The 14,900-nt window shown below is 38.7% G+C and overlaps 1 protein-coding gene across 33 annotated transcripts in view; it reads right to left on the bottom strand.

Moving 5' to 3' along the window:
- Positions 1–9,179: 9,179 nt before the first annotated feature.
- The window catches only part of CREM (cAMP responsive element modulator), a 90,740-nt gene continuing 85,019 nt past the window's right edge, over positions 9,180–14,900 (bottom strand). For 20 of the 33 annotated variants that reach the window (XM_037835621.1, XM_037835626.1, XM_037835624.1 and 17 more), the window contains one exon: positions 12,340–12,699. In XM_037835621.1, the coding sequence (XP_037691549.1) occupies positions 12,555–12,699 (145 nt within the window). In that variant the 3' untranslated portion in view covers positions 12,340–12,554. Of the gene's footprint in view, positions 12,296–12,339; positions 14,120–14,900 lie in introns of those variants that run through there. The other 13 variants (XM_037835622.1, XM_037835625.1, XM_037835633.1 and 10 more) reach the window with 3 other exon arrangements.

The raw sequence follows: 14,900 nt of genomic DNA, 5'->3' as shown, positions 1-14,900 counted from the left end.
GTGTTGCCAAGGAGATTTACACCCCTGAGAGTCAGGTCCCATGTAGGGGGGAGGGCAGTGAGTTCATCTGCCGAGTTGGCTCAGCTAGAGAGAAAGGGTCACATCTGAGCAACAAAGAGGTTCCCTGGGGGAGACTCTTAGGCACAATTATAAGTAGGCTTAGCCTCTCCTTTGCAGTAACAAGCCTCTTAAGGGAAAGCCCAAAGATTGAGGGCCCGGCATACTAAATTGTTAGTCCTCAATGTTTGTGAGAATATCAGCAATAACCAGGTCAGGATGTCCAACATTTCTGCATTTTCCCCCAGCCCCTCAGAGGGCCCTGCAAATATATTTTTATTCTCTGCCTAAATTACTTTGGGATGTATTGCTATTTTACACTAACCTGTACAAACCTACAAGATCTCACTTCCTATTCAAAATTCCATGTTAATTCCTATATAATTTTAAAACTATCCAATGAATCTTAACAGGCTTTAGAGAATGAATTGTGTGTGAGCTGTGGAGAGGTCCCCCTGGCTTTTCTGCAAAGCCTCCAGAGCAGCCTAATCATCACTCTACAACATTATCCTGGGTGCTCCCTGTCACTGAACACTCTGCTGTGCCAACCCTCCCCTATCCTCCCCAAACTGCTATGACCCTATAAGTATTTCTGCAGCAACAGCAATCCGACATTTAATGATGTAAATCATGTTTCTTGACTGGACAGACTAATAGGTTAGGCATGTCATGTACCCTGAACAAAATAGCTTTGTGTTCGATGCTTCAAAGTCCAAACTCCAACAAAATCTGGCTGGGTTATTTCAATTCAGGTATCACAATAAAAGGATAATTGAAACCCCGTAAAGAACGCAGTCCTGTATATTGCCTGAAAGGAAGCACCCTGCCTGAAAGTTGCAACCTTTGTGGATCAAATTTATTTTTGTTTTAACACTGGCTGGCTAAGGAAGGAAGATGATGGTAAAAATTCTGGCTGACCAAATAAGTATGGATGGATGTATGTTTACTTTTTAACTAAATTAATATTGAAATTTATTACTGTTCTAAAATTTGGAATTTCTAATATTCTCTTACTAGTCTCTTATCGTTCACAATTTCCTAAGTTGATCAAAGGCATATGTTCTAATTGTCATTATTCTGTGTCACTAACGAATGCCTTCATCACCAGTGACATTTTCTTCACCTTTTAAGCTAGGACAGGAAGAAGACAAATTCTGACCTCAGCAGGTCCTAAGCAATAGTATATTTTTAAAAAATATGACAGTATTACTGCTCTCCCAGAGTGAATGAAACATTTATTTTCCCAGTCTTATCAATAACTTCTATTGATATGATCATGCTCATCTAATCCCCAGTGAGGTCAACGGTCTGGTAACAGGGTAAGACACACTCAGCAGGAACTAAAATGCCATCACGGCCACAGCTGGGTGATACTCACAGGCTGTATGGTGGCCTTGTTTGCATTTTCCACTACATTCTAACTCCCTAAAGTAACCAATTTATAACCCATTAAAAAAGAAAACTGGCAATTTTATCAAGAAAAGATTCACTTCAAAGTCACTTATTTGCTAAAGATATGACCTGGAAGTAATTTATAAGGTTCCTATATCAAATATATTTTTATTCTCTGCCTAAATTACTATGGGATGTATTGCTATTTCACACTAACCTGTACAAACTTACCAGATCTCACTTCCTATTCAAATTCCTATATAATTTTAGGAATTTTAGGAATTCAAAATTATACAATGAATCTTAACAGACTTTATATCAAATAGGAACCTTATAAATTACTTATTCTATCAGAAAGTAAATGTGTATGTGTATACTATTGGGGACAAATCTATAGACAAAGGATTTCCATATCTTGTCAAATTATCCCTCTTATCCTACCCAATAGTTTAGGATTCCCCCAAAGTTACTATGAGAGTAATTCACTAAACTAGATCAGTGAAAACTGATTTTACCCAGACTTACTGAATTAAAATTGTGGATATATGGAATGCCAAATAGAATAAACATTTGGGTACACTCATGCTATCCTCTGCCTAAAAAGATTACTTTCATTAAGATCCTCCTTATTTGGGCTACTTATCTCTAAAGTGTACCAACAGTTACTGTGTTTGAAAAGGGAAGAATTTAAAAACCCATTCCTAAGTCTAGCCTGACACTGGTCTGCCATAAGTCAGTGCTTCTCAGAGCAGTATCAGAGGCCTGAGGTCACCAACACTAACAGCAAGACTTATCACAACCCTGTTAAAAGCCATTTGTTCTAGAAAATTATTCTACCATATGTCAAATATCTTTCACAAATAGTGAGGCCAAGATGAATCTGGCAGAGCTCCTCTGTCCTGCAATTGTTTCATGGAGACCAGCTGGAGTTTTGGATACTGAGTGACAGGGTTTTTCCTTCCAGGGTTTCCATCTATTCAGACCACAGGAACAAATGCTTTCTCAGAAACCCATGCTTCTCCAAAGCTGGGTAAAATCCTGTTCATAGAAAAATGGAGGCATTGTGGTAATAGAAAGATTAACACTGTAGTTAAGAAATCTGAATATTTCTAGTCTCTCCATTGCAAACAACAATGAATATTTGGTTAAGGAAATCAATCTGAAATTTGGTTTCCTTGTGGGTAAAATTAAAGGGGTAAATTACACCTGTATGACCTCTTTTAGCTTCAAAATTCTATCATTGTGTACAATTGTAGCTTTGGTATTCCATACCTAGCCCTTAAACTGTATAGTCATTTTCTTCTGATCAGCATCAGAGATTGTAAAAACCAGAGAAAAACTAATTCATGCTTTTAGTACATTTGCACAGGAAAGGTTTGGGTATCCCTGACTCGAACCACTTGGCACCACAGAAGCCTCTCATCAGCCACCCCTACCTGGGCCATGGCCAGCAATGCCTTCTCTCGCGTCAGTTTCCTGCCTTTGAGTTTGGCTGGTGAGGGCGGCCAGGACATAGGCACTGAGCTCTCTGCACCCCTGCCCTCCAGGGGCTCTTGGTCCTGAGGTCTAACAGCTATGCGTCCTTGAGCAAGTTACTTGACCTCTCTACACCTGCTTCTGAAACATCTGCAAAATGGGGGTGATCATAAAAGCAGTAACACTTAACTGGGTTGAGAACTATGTGTGATAAGCCCCATAGGGCACATAGTGTGGGGCCTGGCAGAGGAAGCACTTAGTACAGGGTAGCTAATACTTTTTATTACCATGACTGTAAGGTTATACCGGCTATATAATTCAGCATATAACCACAAAGAGAGCCTGTGAAAGTGCTGGTAAAGTCATACTGTGTCCCAGTTCCTGGTCTCAGCAAGCTGGGCTCTCTCCTTCTGGACTTATTTTTACTAATGGAAACTCACTGTTGACTTGGGGGAATGAATGAAGATGCTGACATCCTAAGACTCTTTCCAGAGGCTCCACATGGCACAGCCCTGCAGATGGGACAATAACTGGAGGAAACAGGTGGCATGATCAATGAATTAAAGGTATCCCTTTCACATAAAGAAACTGGTGATAGTGGTTCCCCTCCCAGGAAGGGAACTGGGGGCCTGGGGGGGGGGCAGGCAGGGATGGAGATTTAAATCCTGGTATCTTTTGACTTTTGAATTTTAAGTTTATCGTATTTTTAAAACAAGTTAATTTTTGAAAACGTAAAACGATCCCATTTGTATTTTAAAGTTATGGCTTCCCTTTTGAGAGCTGGGGAGCTGGAAGGCTTTCCTTCAGCGAGCTGTCCATGTACTTTAGAGAGAAATATGTCTTTTGTGGATGGTTTTACCTGTATCTCCACAACCCGAAGCTGGGTATTATGGGTTGAATTATGTTCCCCAAAAAGATGTGTTCAAGTCCTAACACCTAGTCCAGTGGATACCTTATTTGGAAACAGGATCTTGGAAGAAGTTATTAGTTAAGCCGCGGCCAAATGATTAGGGTGGGTCCTAATCCAACACGACTGGTCTTCTTATGAGAAGGGAGAATTGGAGGGGGTGGAGACCACCACAGGCTCCTGGCAGGCCACCATCAGAAGCCAGGAGAGAGGAATGGGACAGGTTCTTCCCTACACACTTCAGACGCAGCATGGCCCTGCTGATGCCCTGATTTTGGACGTTCAGCCTTCAGAACCATGGGATGATAAATTTCTGTTGTTTTAAGTCACCTAATTTAAGGTATATGTATGTCATCCCCAGGAAAGAAAGACATTGGGCATCTACAGCTGGAAGGATATTGGTAGATATTATGGGAGGATAGAGAGGGAGGGAAGGAAAATCTTTTTTGCTAATTTTTCAGGTTTTGACTGGTTTCTGCACAAAGGAACAAAAGGAATTCCTACTGAGGATTTGGAGGACGGTTTCAACTCTGACTCTAATGCTAAATCTTGTAGATAAGTTACTGCCCAGTGAAGGTAGAGAACTGAATTAAAGAAAAGAAGCACAAAGACAAAATGTGTGTATGTGTGTCTACGTAAGCGTGTGTATGTGAGAGTGTATGTGTTTGTGTGTGTATAGCCCAAAAACCCATACTGGCTCAATCTTTCATTGTTTTTTTAAAATGTTTTTTAATAAAGACAAACAAACAAACAAAACTCTGCCTCTTTTTGAAAATTAAGATGGGCTTAGAAAATAACAAGGGTTGCATTTTATTTGATCAAGTACAACCTAAGATATTGTGTCATTTTAAAAAAAAAATTTCCATCCCTGATTTTTGTATAAAAAGAATTGCCTTGAAAATCTCTTAAATCTCATTATAAATAAGCTAGCCTGGCAGAGTGTATCTATAAGGAACAAACAATACTGTGCCCCACCAAAAATACTTTGTGGACCAAGATGGTGGTATGAGATGCTTCGGGGCTCTGTTCCCTGCAAGAAGCTTTGAACAGCCAGCAAGGACTGGCAGAAACAGCTTTCAAAGCTCCAGGAAACAAAGGACTACAGTAACAGGGTGAGAGCTGAATCAAGGAAAAGGCCACTTAGAACTGGTAGGATCTCCTGGTGCCCTGGAAGCACTGGCCCCTCCCCTACCTCTTAGCGGCTCTGCACAGAGCCAGTCCATGTTCCCAGTGCAGATCCCTGGTCCCAGTTCCAGAGGGAGCAGAGTAACCTTTGTACAGATACTGGGAGCACACACATCTGGCCTAATCTGTCTTGCAGTGACCTAAGGAACTCATCATCCCAGAATTTGCATGACATGTAGATGTGGCTTATGGAATCTTCCTACAGAATGCTGTGGGAGAGCAGTCAAGTCATGCTGCTTGGAGCAAGGGATTACTAGCTGCAGGACATACAGTACAGCACCTGGGACCATAAGGGAACTATTTCCAATGGGCATTTGGAACCATGTAAGTGGGGTAATTCTCAGGTCCACATGTGCATGCTCAAGACAAAATGTAGGTACAGAAAGAATCAGGGAGGCCTCTATGCTTTGGCCTGGAGCTATTCTCTAAACTCATTATATGGATAAGCCCTGAAGGAGAGTAGCTGGAAATCCAGGAAAGCTCTGTCATTACACTTGCTAACACAAGCTTAAAGAACAGATGCCTCAGAGTCTAAATTCCAGTAATAACACATTAAAATATCAAAATGTTCCTGTTTCAATAAAAAGTTAGAAAATATACAAAGAAAGAGGAAGCAATGGCCCCGGCAAAGGAGAAGATTAGAACATTAGAAAACATCAATGAGAAGGACCAGACCTAAAACACACCAAAGACTTTTTAAAAATGGTCCTAAATATGCTCAAAAAGCTAAAGGAAAACATGTACATAAAACTAAAGGAAATCAGGAAAATGACAGATGAACACAAAGAGAATATCAATAGATAGATGGAAATTATGGAAAGGAAACAAACAGAGCTGAAGACCACAGTAACAGATATTAAAATTTCCCTAGAGGGGTGCAACAGCAGATTGGAGCTGACGGGAGAAAGAATCAGAGAAGTTGAAAATAAGACTATTGACACAACTGACTAGGAGCAGAAAGAAGAAAAGTGAACAGAGCCTGAGGAACCTGTGGGACACAATCAAGCATACCAATGAAGAATTATGGGATTCCCAGAAGAAGAAAGAAAGGGTCAGAGAGAATATTAAAAAAAAAATGGCTGAAAACTTACAAATTTAGTGAAAGACATGAATATACACATCCAAGATGCACAATAAACTCCAAACAGGATAAACCCAAATAGATCCACACCATGGCATATTGATGTCAAACTGCCAAATGCCAAAGATAGGGAATTCTGAAAGCTGCAAGAGAGAAGCAACATGTCACATACAAGAGAACCTCAATAAGATTAAATAATGTTTTCTCATCAGAAATACTGGAGGCAGTGGGATGACATATTTAAAGTGCTGAAAGCAAAAAACTGCCACCAAGAATTCTATATCCAGCACAATTGTCTTTCAAAAATGAGGTAGATGGGGATGAGCCTGGACTCAGCATTGTGGGATTGAGAGGATCTTCTCCACCAAAGAGGGGAAGTGAAATGAAACAAAATAAAGTTTCAGTGGCTGAGAGACTTCAGATGGAGTCAAGAGGTCACTCTGGTGGACATTCTTATGTACTATACTGATATCCCTTTTTAGGTTTTACTGTATTGGAATAGCTAGAAGTAAATACCTGAAACTATCAAACTGCAATGATTGTATAACTATGTAGCTTACGTGGAGTGACAGTGTGATTGTGAAAACCTTTTGTATCACACTCCCTTTATCCACTGTATGGGTGGATGAGTAGAAAAATGGGGACAAAAACTAAATGAAAAATAGGGGGGATGGGGGGATGGAATGATTTGGGTGTTCTTTTTTACTTTTATTTTTTATTCCTATTTTTATTCTTTCTGGTATAGAAAAATGTTCAAAAATAGATTGGGGTGATGAATGTACAACTATATAATGGTACTGTGAACAGGTGATTGTATACCATGTATGATTCTATGGTACGTGAATGTATCTCAATAAAACTGAATTTAAAAAAAATGAGGGAAAGATCAAGACATTCCTATATAAACAAAAGCTGAGAGAATGCATCACCACTAGATCAGACCCACAGGTGATACTAAATAGACCTGCAGGTTGAAAGGAAAGGATAATAGACAAGAGATTGAAGCCACATAAAGAAATGAAGATCTTGGGTGAGGATAACAACATGGGTAAATATAAATGCCAGTCCTACTGTATACTTGGTTTGGAACTCCACTTTTTACTTCCTACAGGACCTAAAATGTTAAGCGCATAAAGTGCAAGGAAAGAGACATCAGCATATAAATTAGTGGCTATTCACTCAACCCAAAATATGTTGCTCACACTAAATGTCCTCAGTTACAAGTAAGCAGTGTTCAGATACATTTAAATGCATAGAAGAGGTTCATTTCCTTTATTTTCCCATCTCTCATGATTTAGCATCATGAAATCATTTTCATTTATATGGACTCATAACATATAGACGTAATTTGTGACAAGAACTACATAATGATGGGGGGACAGATGCAGTATAGGAACACAGTTTGTGTATACCACCGAAGTTAGGTTGGTACCAGAGCAAAAGAGACTGCTGTAGATTTAGGATATTAACTTAAGTCCCATGGTAACTACAAATAAAGTATCAGAGAATATGCAAGCTCATAGAGATAGAAATTAAGAGTACAGTCTTCCAGGGATGGGGGACTAGGGGAATGGGGAGTTCATCATGAGCATAGGGTTTCTGTTTGGGGAGGTGGGAAAGATTTAGTAATGGAAGGTGGTGAGAATACGGCAATACTGTGAATATGATTAATCCACCCAATGGTATGCTTGGGAGTAGTTGGGATGGGAAAGTTCATGTCATATATCATAAAAATCCCTCTTGAGAAAAAAGAGAGCAGCTAAAGAGATAATAAAAATTAAATGCAGGACATGATCCCAGATGGGATATAGCAAGGGAGGAAAAAAGGCTCAAAGGGACATCACTGAAACCCTTTCTATCAATGTTAAATTTCTTAAACTTGATAGCTGCACTTCAGGTAGTTACATAAGTGAATATCCTTGTTCTTAGGAAATGTGCATGGCAGTATTAAGTGTTCAAGGGGCATGATGTTTACAACCTACACTCAAGTGTTCAGAAAATGAATTGATAAATAGACAGATGGAAAGGGAGATGGATGGATGGATTAGATGGATGGATGGATGGATGGATGGACAGACAGACAGACAGATAATGACAGGACAAATGTGGCAAAATGTTAAAACTGGGGGAGCTGGGTAGCTGGGGGGGGTATAGAGGTATATTGGCATTCTCTGTATGTGGTTTGTGTTATTTTTGTTACTGTCCTGTAAGTTTGAAAGTATTAAAAAAAGTGTTAAAATACACTTAAAATCCTAAAATGTGTGAATATGAAATGTACTTATGAGAAAATGAATTTATACAGGAAAATAGTAGTATAAAAAAATATACCAGTACTGAGTAGTTTAGAATCAGATTGGTATCTGTAGTATACCTTAGAAAAGATTAAGCATATTTCGTTTCTGGAAAACGTGACATATAATAAAATAGTATCAAAGTCATCATGTCCTTGCCAGTCAACTGGCCACAGCTCTGCTAGCCTCACAATACCCATAATATTTAAATTACTTTTGGTTGTAGACTAGAAAAAGTGTTGTTTAAACAAGTCATCTTTCTGTGTGTGTGTGTGTGTGTGTGTATTTATTTATTTATTAAGGTCGACAACTCTTTATTGATTGGTCTTCCTCCACCCAGAGTCTGGAGCAGGGAGAGCACGTAATAAATGTTTGCTGAATCAATAGAGGAAGGCAGGCAGACCAGTCCCAAATATTTTCTCCTCAAACTGGAGTAAATGTTTGGCTGGTTTCATTCACTCCTTTTCCATGTATTTGTATCCTTATTTGATTAATGTTATTAGCTGGCTCCCAGACTTTAAGCACTATGAGAGCAGGGGCTGTTTTTGGTTACCATGGTGTTCTAGGCCTAACACAATGCCTCCTCTGTCGTATTTTTTAAAGGTGTATTTAAAGCGTATGGGAAAGAACAAGTACTGAACATATGAAGAAAATTGAAAAGTATGGTTAAGCAAGGAAAGAGACATCAGCATATAAATCAGTGGCTATTCACTCAACCCAAAATATGTTGCTCACACTAAATGTCCTCAGTTACAAGCAAGCCGTGTTCGGATACATTTAAATGCATAGCAGAGGTTCATTTCCTTTATTTTCCCATCTCTCATGATTTAGCATCATGAAATACCTAGTTAAATCAAACAGCACAGATTCTGAACCTTTTAGAATTAAAAAAAAAGATACAAATGCAGTGACAGCTTGGGATTCTATTCAACATTGATCTATCAAATAGGTACAATGTCCACCTTAATCTTTCCAACTGTTCAGGAGGCTGCAGACAATATCTGTTGTAAAACTGAAGGGAGAGCTATCAAATTGTGCTATTCTGGTGACAAAAGCTTTGGTTTCAGGGACAAATTAGATGAGCAAGGATGAGAGGTTCTGTGCATCTTTGAGAGCCTTCCTCAAGCCCCAACTCTTTCACAAAGGGCTCCGAACTTCTTGCGTGGTTTAAGTGCTCACTGCATCTCTATGGCAGCATCCCCAGCTGCCTGCACAACAGTCTGCCTGGCTGCGGGAACTCCAGTGGTACTCAGCATCCAGTGGCTGTGTGCTTCACAGAAGTTGGAACTCTCCCCAGCTCCAGAGGTTGAATCTCCATTGGTAACCAAGTGCTTTTAATTCCATTCCCCTAAATGAGGTTATGGAATGGGATTGAGATGAAAATCTGGCTGGTGAGACACAAGAGGGAATCTGTGGCTGAAAGGCTTCTGTGCAAGTTTCCTTCCTGTTAAAATAGGACAAAAGAAAGGGGTGTTCCTTTTCTATTTCTGGTGCCCAAAACTGTGGCAGCAATATTAGGATTCAGGCGAACCAGCAAAACTGTGGCAGCAATATTAGGATTCAGGCGAACCAGCTTAAATGGAGAGCAGATGGATCGGAAGAATCTGGTTGTGATGCCATTGTTAATTCACTAAATTAAGCCACCCTGGGATTTCCCACCTTGGGATTTCTTGTTTTGTGAGCTAATAAAATGTCCCTATTGTTTAAACCATTTGTGGGAGTGGGAAGAGGGAGGGGGTTTTCTGTTACTTGTAGCCCCAAGTAATTTCCTCTGAAATAACATAACCTGTTTTATATAGCATACACACATGCTTTTATTTTTAAAACTAAACTAACTCTTGTGCAAGCGCTAACATTACCACACTCCAAAATTCATACTCCTTGAAGTAGAGTGCATGTTCTGTAATTCCTGCTGGAATCTCATCCTCGCCAGCATAATCAATCACCCAAAGGCCCCATTCAAAATCTCCTTCCTACATAATTAGTTTCTTATAGTAATCCTTGCCTACATCTTTTTCTAACTCTAACATATAGTATTTTTTGCCTCTAACTTTGTACACCTTGTGCTGATTTGTGGGTCTCCTTCTCAAGGTTTACCACTCTGAACACACAACGGGCTCTTACTTCATGCTGACTGACTGACTGAATGAATGAATGCTTGCAAAGTGCTGTTTTCCTTCACCTGAAACTTGGGGTTTTCCTTTCCTTTTTCTTCGTTTTTTTTTCTTCTTACTTCTCTGTAGAAAAAAGACAAAAATTGAGATAAAAGAAATTCAGAGCTCAAATTCAGAAGGAAGAACAAGAAAGCAAAACGTGGCCTCCTTACCTTCTGGAAGTTATGGATAGGTGAAGGGAAGTACGACAACATAGGGAAAGTGCAGGTGGGTGCAATATGAATTACCTTCTGTCTTTATACCTCCACATAACACATTAACTAACTAGGTCTGCTGGTGAGTCTGTGGGAGCCTGAGGGGGGAAATCTTTAACTCATCTGAAGCCACAGTAGAAAATATAGCAGAGCTAAGCACATGGGGGCATTCAATAAAGGTTCCATGAGTGAAGACAAGAGTTCACACCACATGGTCAGGACTTGGGGTTTACCCCTCCCCATGTTTTCCGATCATAAAGACAGGGTGAAATATGGATACCAGGATTCACACTGTTGTTTTGTTGGAATGAACATCATCTGAATGTGCTGATGTAAGAAGGTTTCATCTAAATGGGGACTTCAAGCTGTTCTGAAATGAAAACTAAAATCTTGGGTTGTTTTTGTTTGTACTTTAAAACTCCTGCAGGGGATAGCTAAAACTCAAAATAGAGGGCCACCAGCAGGAGCTCTCCAGACCGTCTGCAGAAGGGCCCACTCCAGAACACAGCTGAATCTCAAATCCCAGGTCTTCTGGTCTGTATGAAGAGCACTGGGGCCTTACTTCTGATAAGACGGCAGAAATGGCATTTGCAAAGCCCATAACGGGTATAGAGGCTGGCTCATGTCCTTGAAAGTATGTAAATACAATTCTACTAAGCTCTGAACTCATTCCAGATGTTAAAAATTTGTGATAACTTCCATTAGGTAAGATCAAACTGACACTAAAAACTTCTGCAAGCTCTTTCATATTACACAATAGCATTAAAAACTAGTAAATGTTCAGATATGTAAATGAGCACCAAACACTACAAAGTGCAACCAACATGGTTCTATTAAAAACTCTCTTCAACTATGGCATTCAAAGACAGCAATACAATATTTTCTTTACAAAGCAACTAATATAAAAATCTGAATACCATAAATTCATTTATAGGCTATTATTCTCTTATAGGCATGTCATTAGATATACTTTCAATTCTTTCCCGAGGTATTCTTTTGTGGTTTACTTTCATTGTACTGATGGATGCATTATCTTTGATCACCCTTTCCTAATATGATTTCTTTTAAAGACCTGCAAAAAATTTTATTGCATAGGACACTATTCATGACACACAGATTGGGAACTGCAAATATGTGGCATTGGAACAAGTCTTACAAATATTGCATTTTAAGAATTAGTTAACATACATTTTTTACAGTTTGTCTCTTTTAAAAAATTGAAGTTACAGCTAAGAGTCAACAAAGTACAGTGAAGCTTTTTAGGAATGTTAGAGATTAGAGAATAAGATGAATGATACAAAGGAAAAAAGCCATAATTCTTGCTGGCTATATATTGTATTGCCTTCAAAAGCAACTGTACATGTTGTAATCAGTTCACAGTTAAATATTTCTACTAATCTGTTTTGGGAGAGCAAATGTCTTTCAAGGTTTCAAGTTCCTCTATAAGCTTCTTGTTCTGAACTTCCAGCACTGCAACTCGACTCTCCAGACATTTGACATACTCTTTCTTTCGACGTCGACATTCTTTAGCAGCTTCCCTGAAAAAAAGTAGAAGCAAAAGGGCAAACAAAACATTTTTTTGCATGCTACTGACAGGTGGATTGAAGTAAGCTCAGTAAATGTGATCATGGTTGCATTCCAAATCTTGGAACAACACTCCCAATTCCATTTCAAACACTAAAGCCAAACTGGATTCTTAAGGGTCACAAGTGTCCCTTCCAAATGGCAATTAGTGGAACTGCTGCAACTCCTGCCTTGATTAGAGGTCATAGTAAACAAGGTCCAAGTCAAAGACAGTTACTCTGCTTTATGGCAATAAAGATCTTTGAGGGCCTTGAGTTCCTCAATGAGAGTCTTGTTTTGGTTTTCAAGCACAGCCACACGATTTTCAAGACATTTGACATATTCTTTCTTCTTCCTGCGACACTCCCGGGCAGCTTCCCTGGAACCAACACAAAGCAAATGACTACAGGAACAACCTCCCAAGACAATCCAGAGTGGCTCAATGAACTTCTGCCCCCCAAACTCAACAGCCAATCAATCCTGAGTAAGGTTTGTACAAAGCCACACAACAACTGTAAGCAAGCACATGCCTTTTGGAAAAAATATACTGTAAGCCAACAGGAACAAGGCTGAGCACACAATCAATTTGCCCAGCATTCATCTCAAATGGTGTTTCCTTTAGGGCACTCTTCCATGAGAACAATGACCAGATCAATGAATTGTTATCAGTAACCCAAAACAATAGGGCCACATCCCCAAGTGGAATTTCTACAAAAACATTTTCAGATCCTTTCAATTTTCTTCATTATTTTTGTCTACCAAAAGCCACATATTCCATCATAATGAGTTAACTTTATTTGGTCAAAAATAATTAGAATAATTGATCCTCAGAAAGCTTTAATGTCAACATTGAGAGTTTTATTTTTGGACTAAATCTCAGTAAAATAAATAAGCTCTATCACGACTGTAAGAAACAGCTTATTGGCTAGAAAACACAACATGTCCAACTATAATAAGAATCAAAAAATGCAAATTTTTATATACCAAAATGAAATGGACACTGGTTCTGAAAACTGAAGAAGGAAAGAAAGGGGAGCACATAATACAATGCTCAATAATTCAGACAATTTAAATCCAGGGATGTGAGAACACCATAAGTAAAATTATGAAAAGGAAGTTACTGAGTAACTCAAGTATATTTCAAGACTGTTCTCCAGGCATGTGCATTTAATATCCAATATACTGAATTCCAATGTACTGTGAGCTTGACCAAAGGAAAAAACAGACGAGCAGCCAAAGCAACAAACACAAATAAATGGATGAGTTGAGTGTTATTTTCATGCACCAATGAAATAGAGCCGGCATTCCCTCTTTCTCCTTTTCTTCAGTGTTGAGGGGCGGCAACTACTTCACTGCACTCCTCTATAGAATGATCCCTCTGATAATCACTTTATTTTAGACTATTCAATTCAAAAATAGCTTCCTATGGGGTACTTCAGTACCATTCACTAACTTAATCCATCAAAAAAGCCTCCACTGAAAGAGATAATTATAATTCAAATATATTTTAGTAAAACAGAACGGAATGTCTAAAAACCAGTTACTGTAATGCCAATTAGCACTGCTGCAATCCTGAGCTGAGTGTGATACATACAACAGATCTGACCAATTCTGTTTTATTTTTAGGGTTGTTGACTCCCACTAGCAACTGGATATCTGTGTTTTCTCTATGGGAAGCAAGAGTAAGCAGAAAAGAGACCTTGAAATCCCAATGAACTGCAGGAAAAGATCAACTCCTACTTCCTAGCCAAGAACAATGCACTCACCCTGTGAATTCACAAAGTTTTCGGACTTCTCAGCTGGTTGACAGAGACATAAAAAAATGTGAAAGTAAATTGAATCTGATAAAATTTTGATTAATTTGATCTACATGATGCCTGGGGAAAAGTTTAGAGTAAATCCAAGCATATTTATACATAAGGTTGCCAGATTGGGAAGATAATTCAATTCTCTTCCACAAAGGAACTAAAATTCATTTATGAATATGAGGGTTTTCATGATTAAATCATTATAATAAATTCTAGATAGAAAGAAGGTAGTCATTTTAGAAAACAAGTTACCATTAGATGAAATCTTAAATACCTAATAACGGTGCTGTGGGCATTTAATTTTTTAAAAAATTATTTACCCAGCTGTTTATTGTAAATAGCCACACTTCATATTTTATACATTTATAAGTGTGCGTCCATGTTACTAGAGTCAAAATGTTCCAAACCCAAAGTAAATGATCACATCAGTAGACGGTACATTCCTAAATACTTCTCAGTTATGGAAAACACCTGTTCTTCTATTAATAGTTAGCTCAACATTCAAGTCTTGCATTTGTCTGGGTATATCCTCAGCATGGAGAGGAAAGACATGGTGAAGAGGAAAAGTTGAGAAGCCTGTAAAGAAATAAAAACTTTCTCTGGATTGGAAAAAATATAATGTAATTAAATGTATATTATAAATGCCAGCCAAAGAATAACAAGGGAGGACAGTGTATAAGAGGTCTTTAACATTAATAAGTTAACCCAGATGCTTGCCACAAACTTTAAATCTGAAGCCTATGTTGAGGCCTGTTCTGACATGACCTGGTGT

The sequence above is a fragment of the Choloepus didactylus genome, chromosome 5 (genome assembly GCF_015220235.1).
Source record: "Choloepus didactylus isolate mChoDid1 chromosome 5, mChoDid1.pri, whole genome shotgun sequence".
NCBI classification, from domain to species: Eukaryota; Metazoa; Chordata; class Mammalia; order Pilosa; family Megalonychidae; genus Choloepus; species Choloepus didactylus.
Note: the sequence above shows the minus strand (reverse complement) of the source record. Positions and strands in the feature narration are given on the sequence as shown.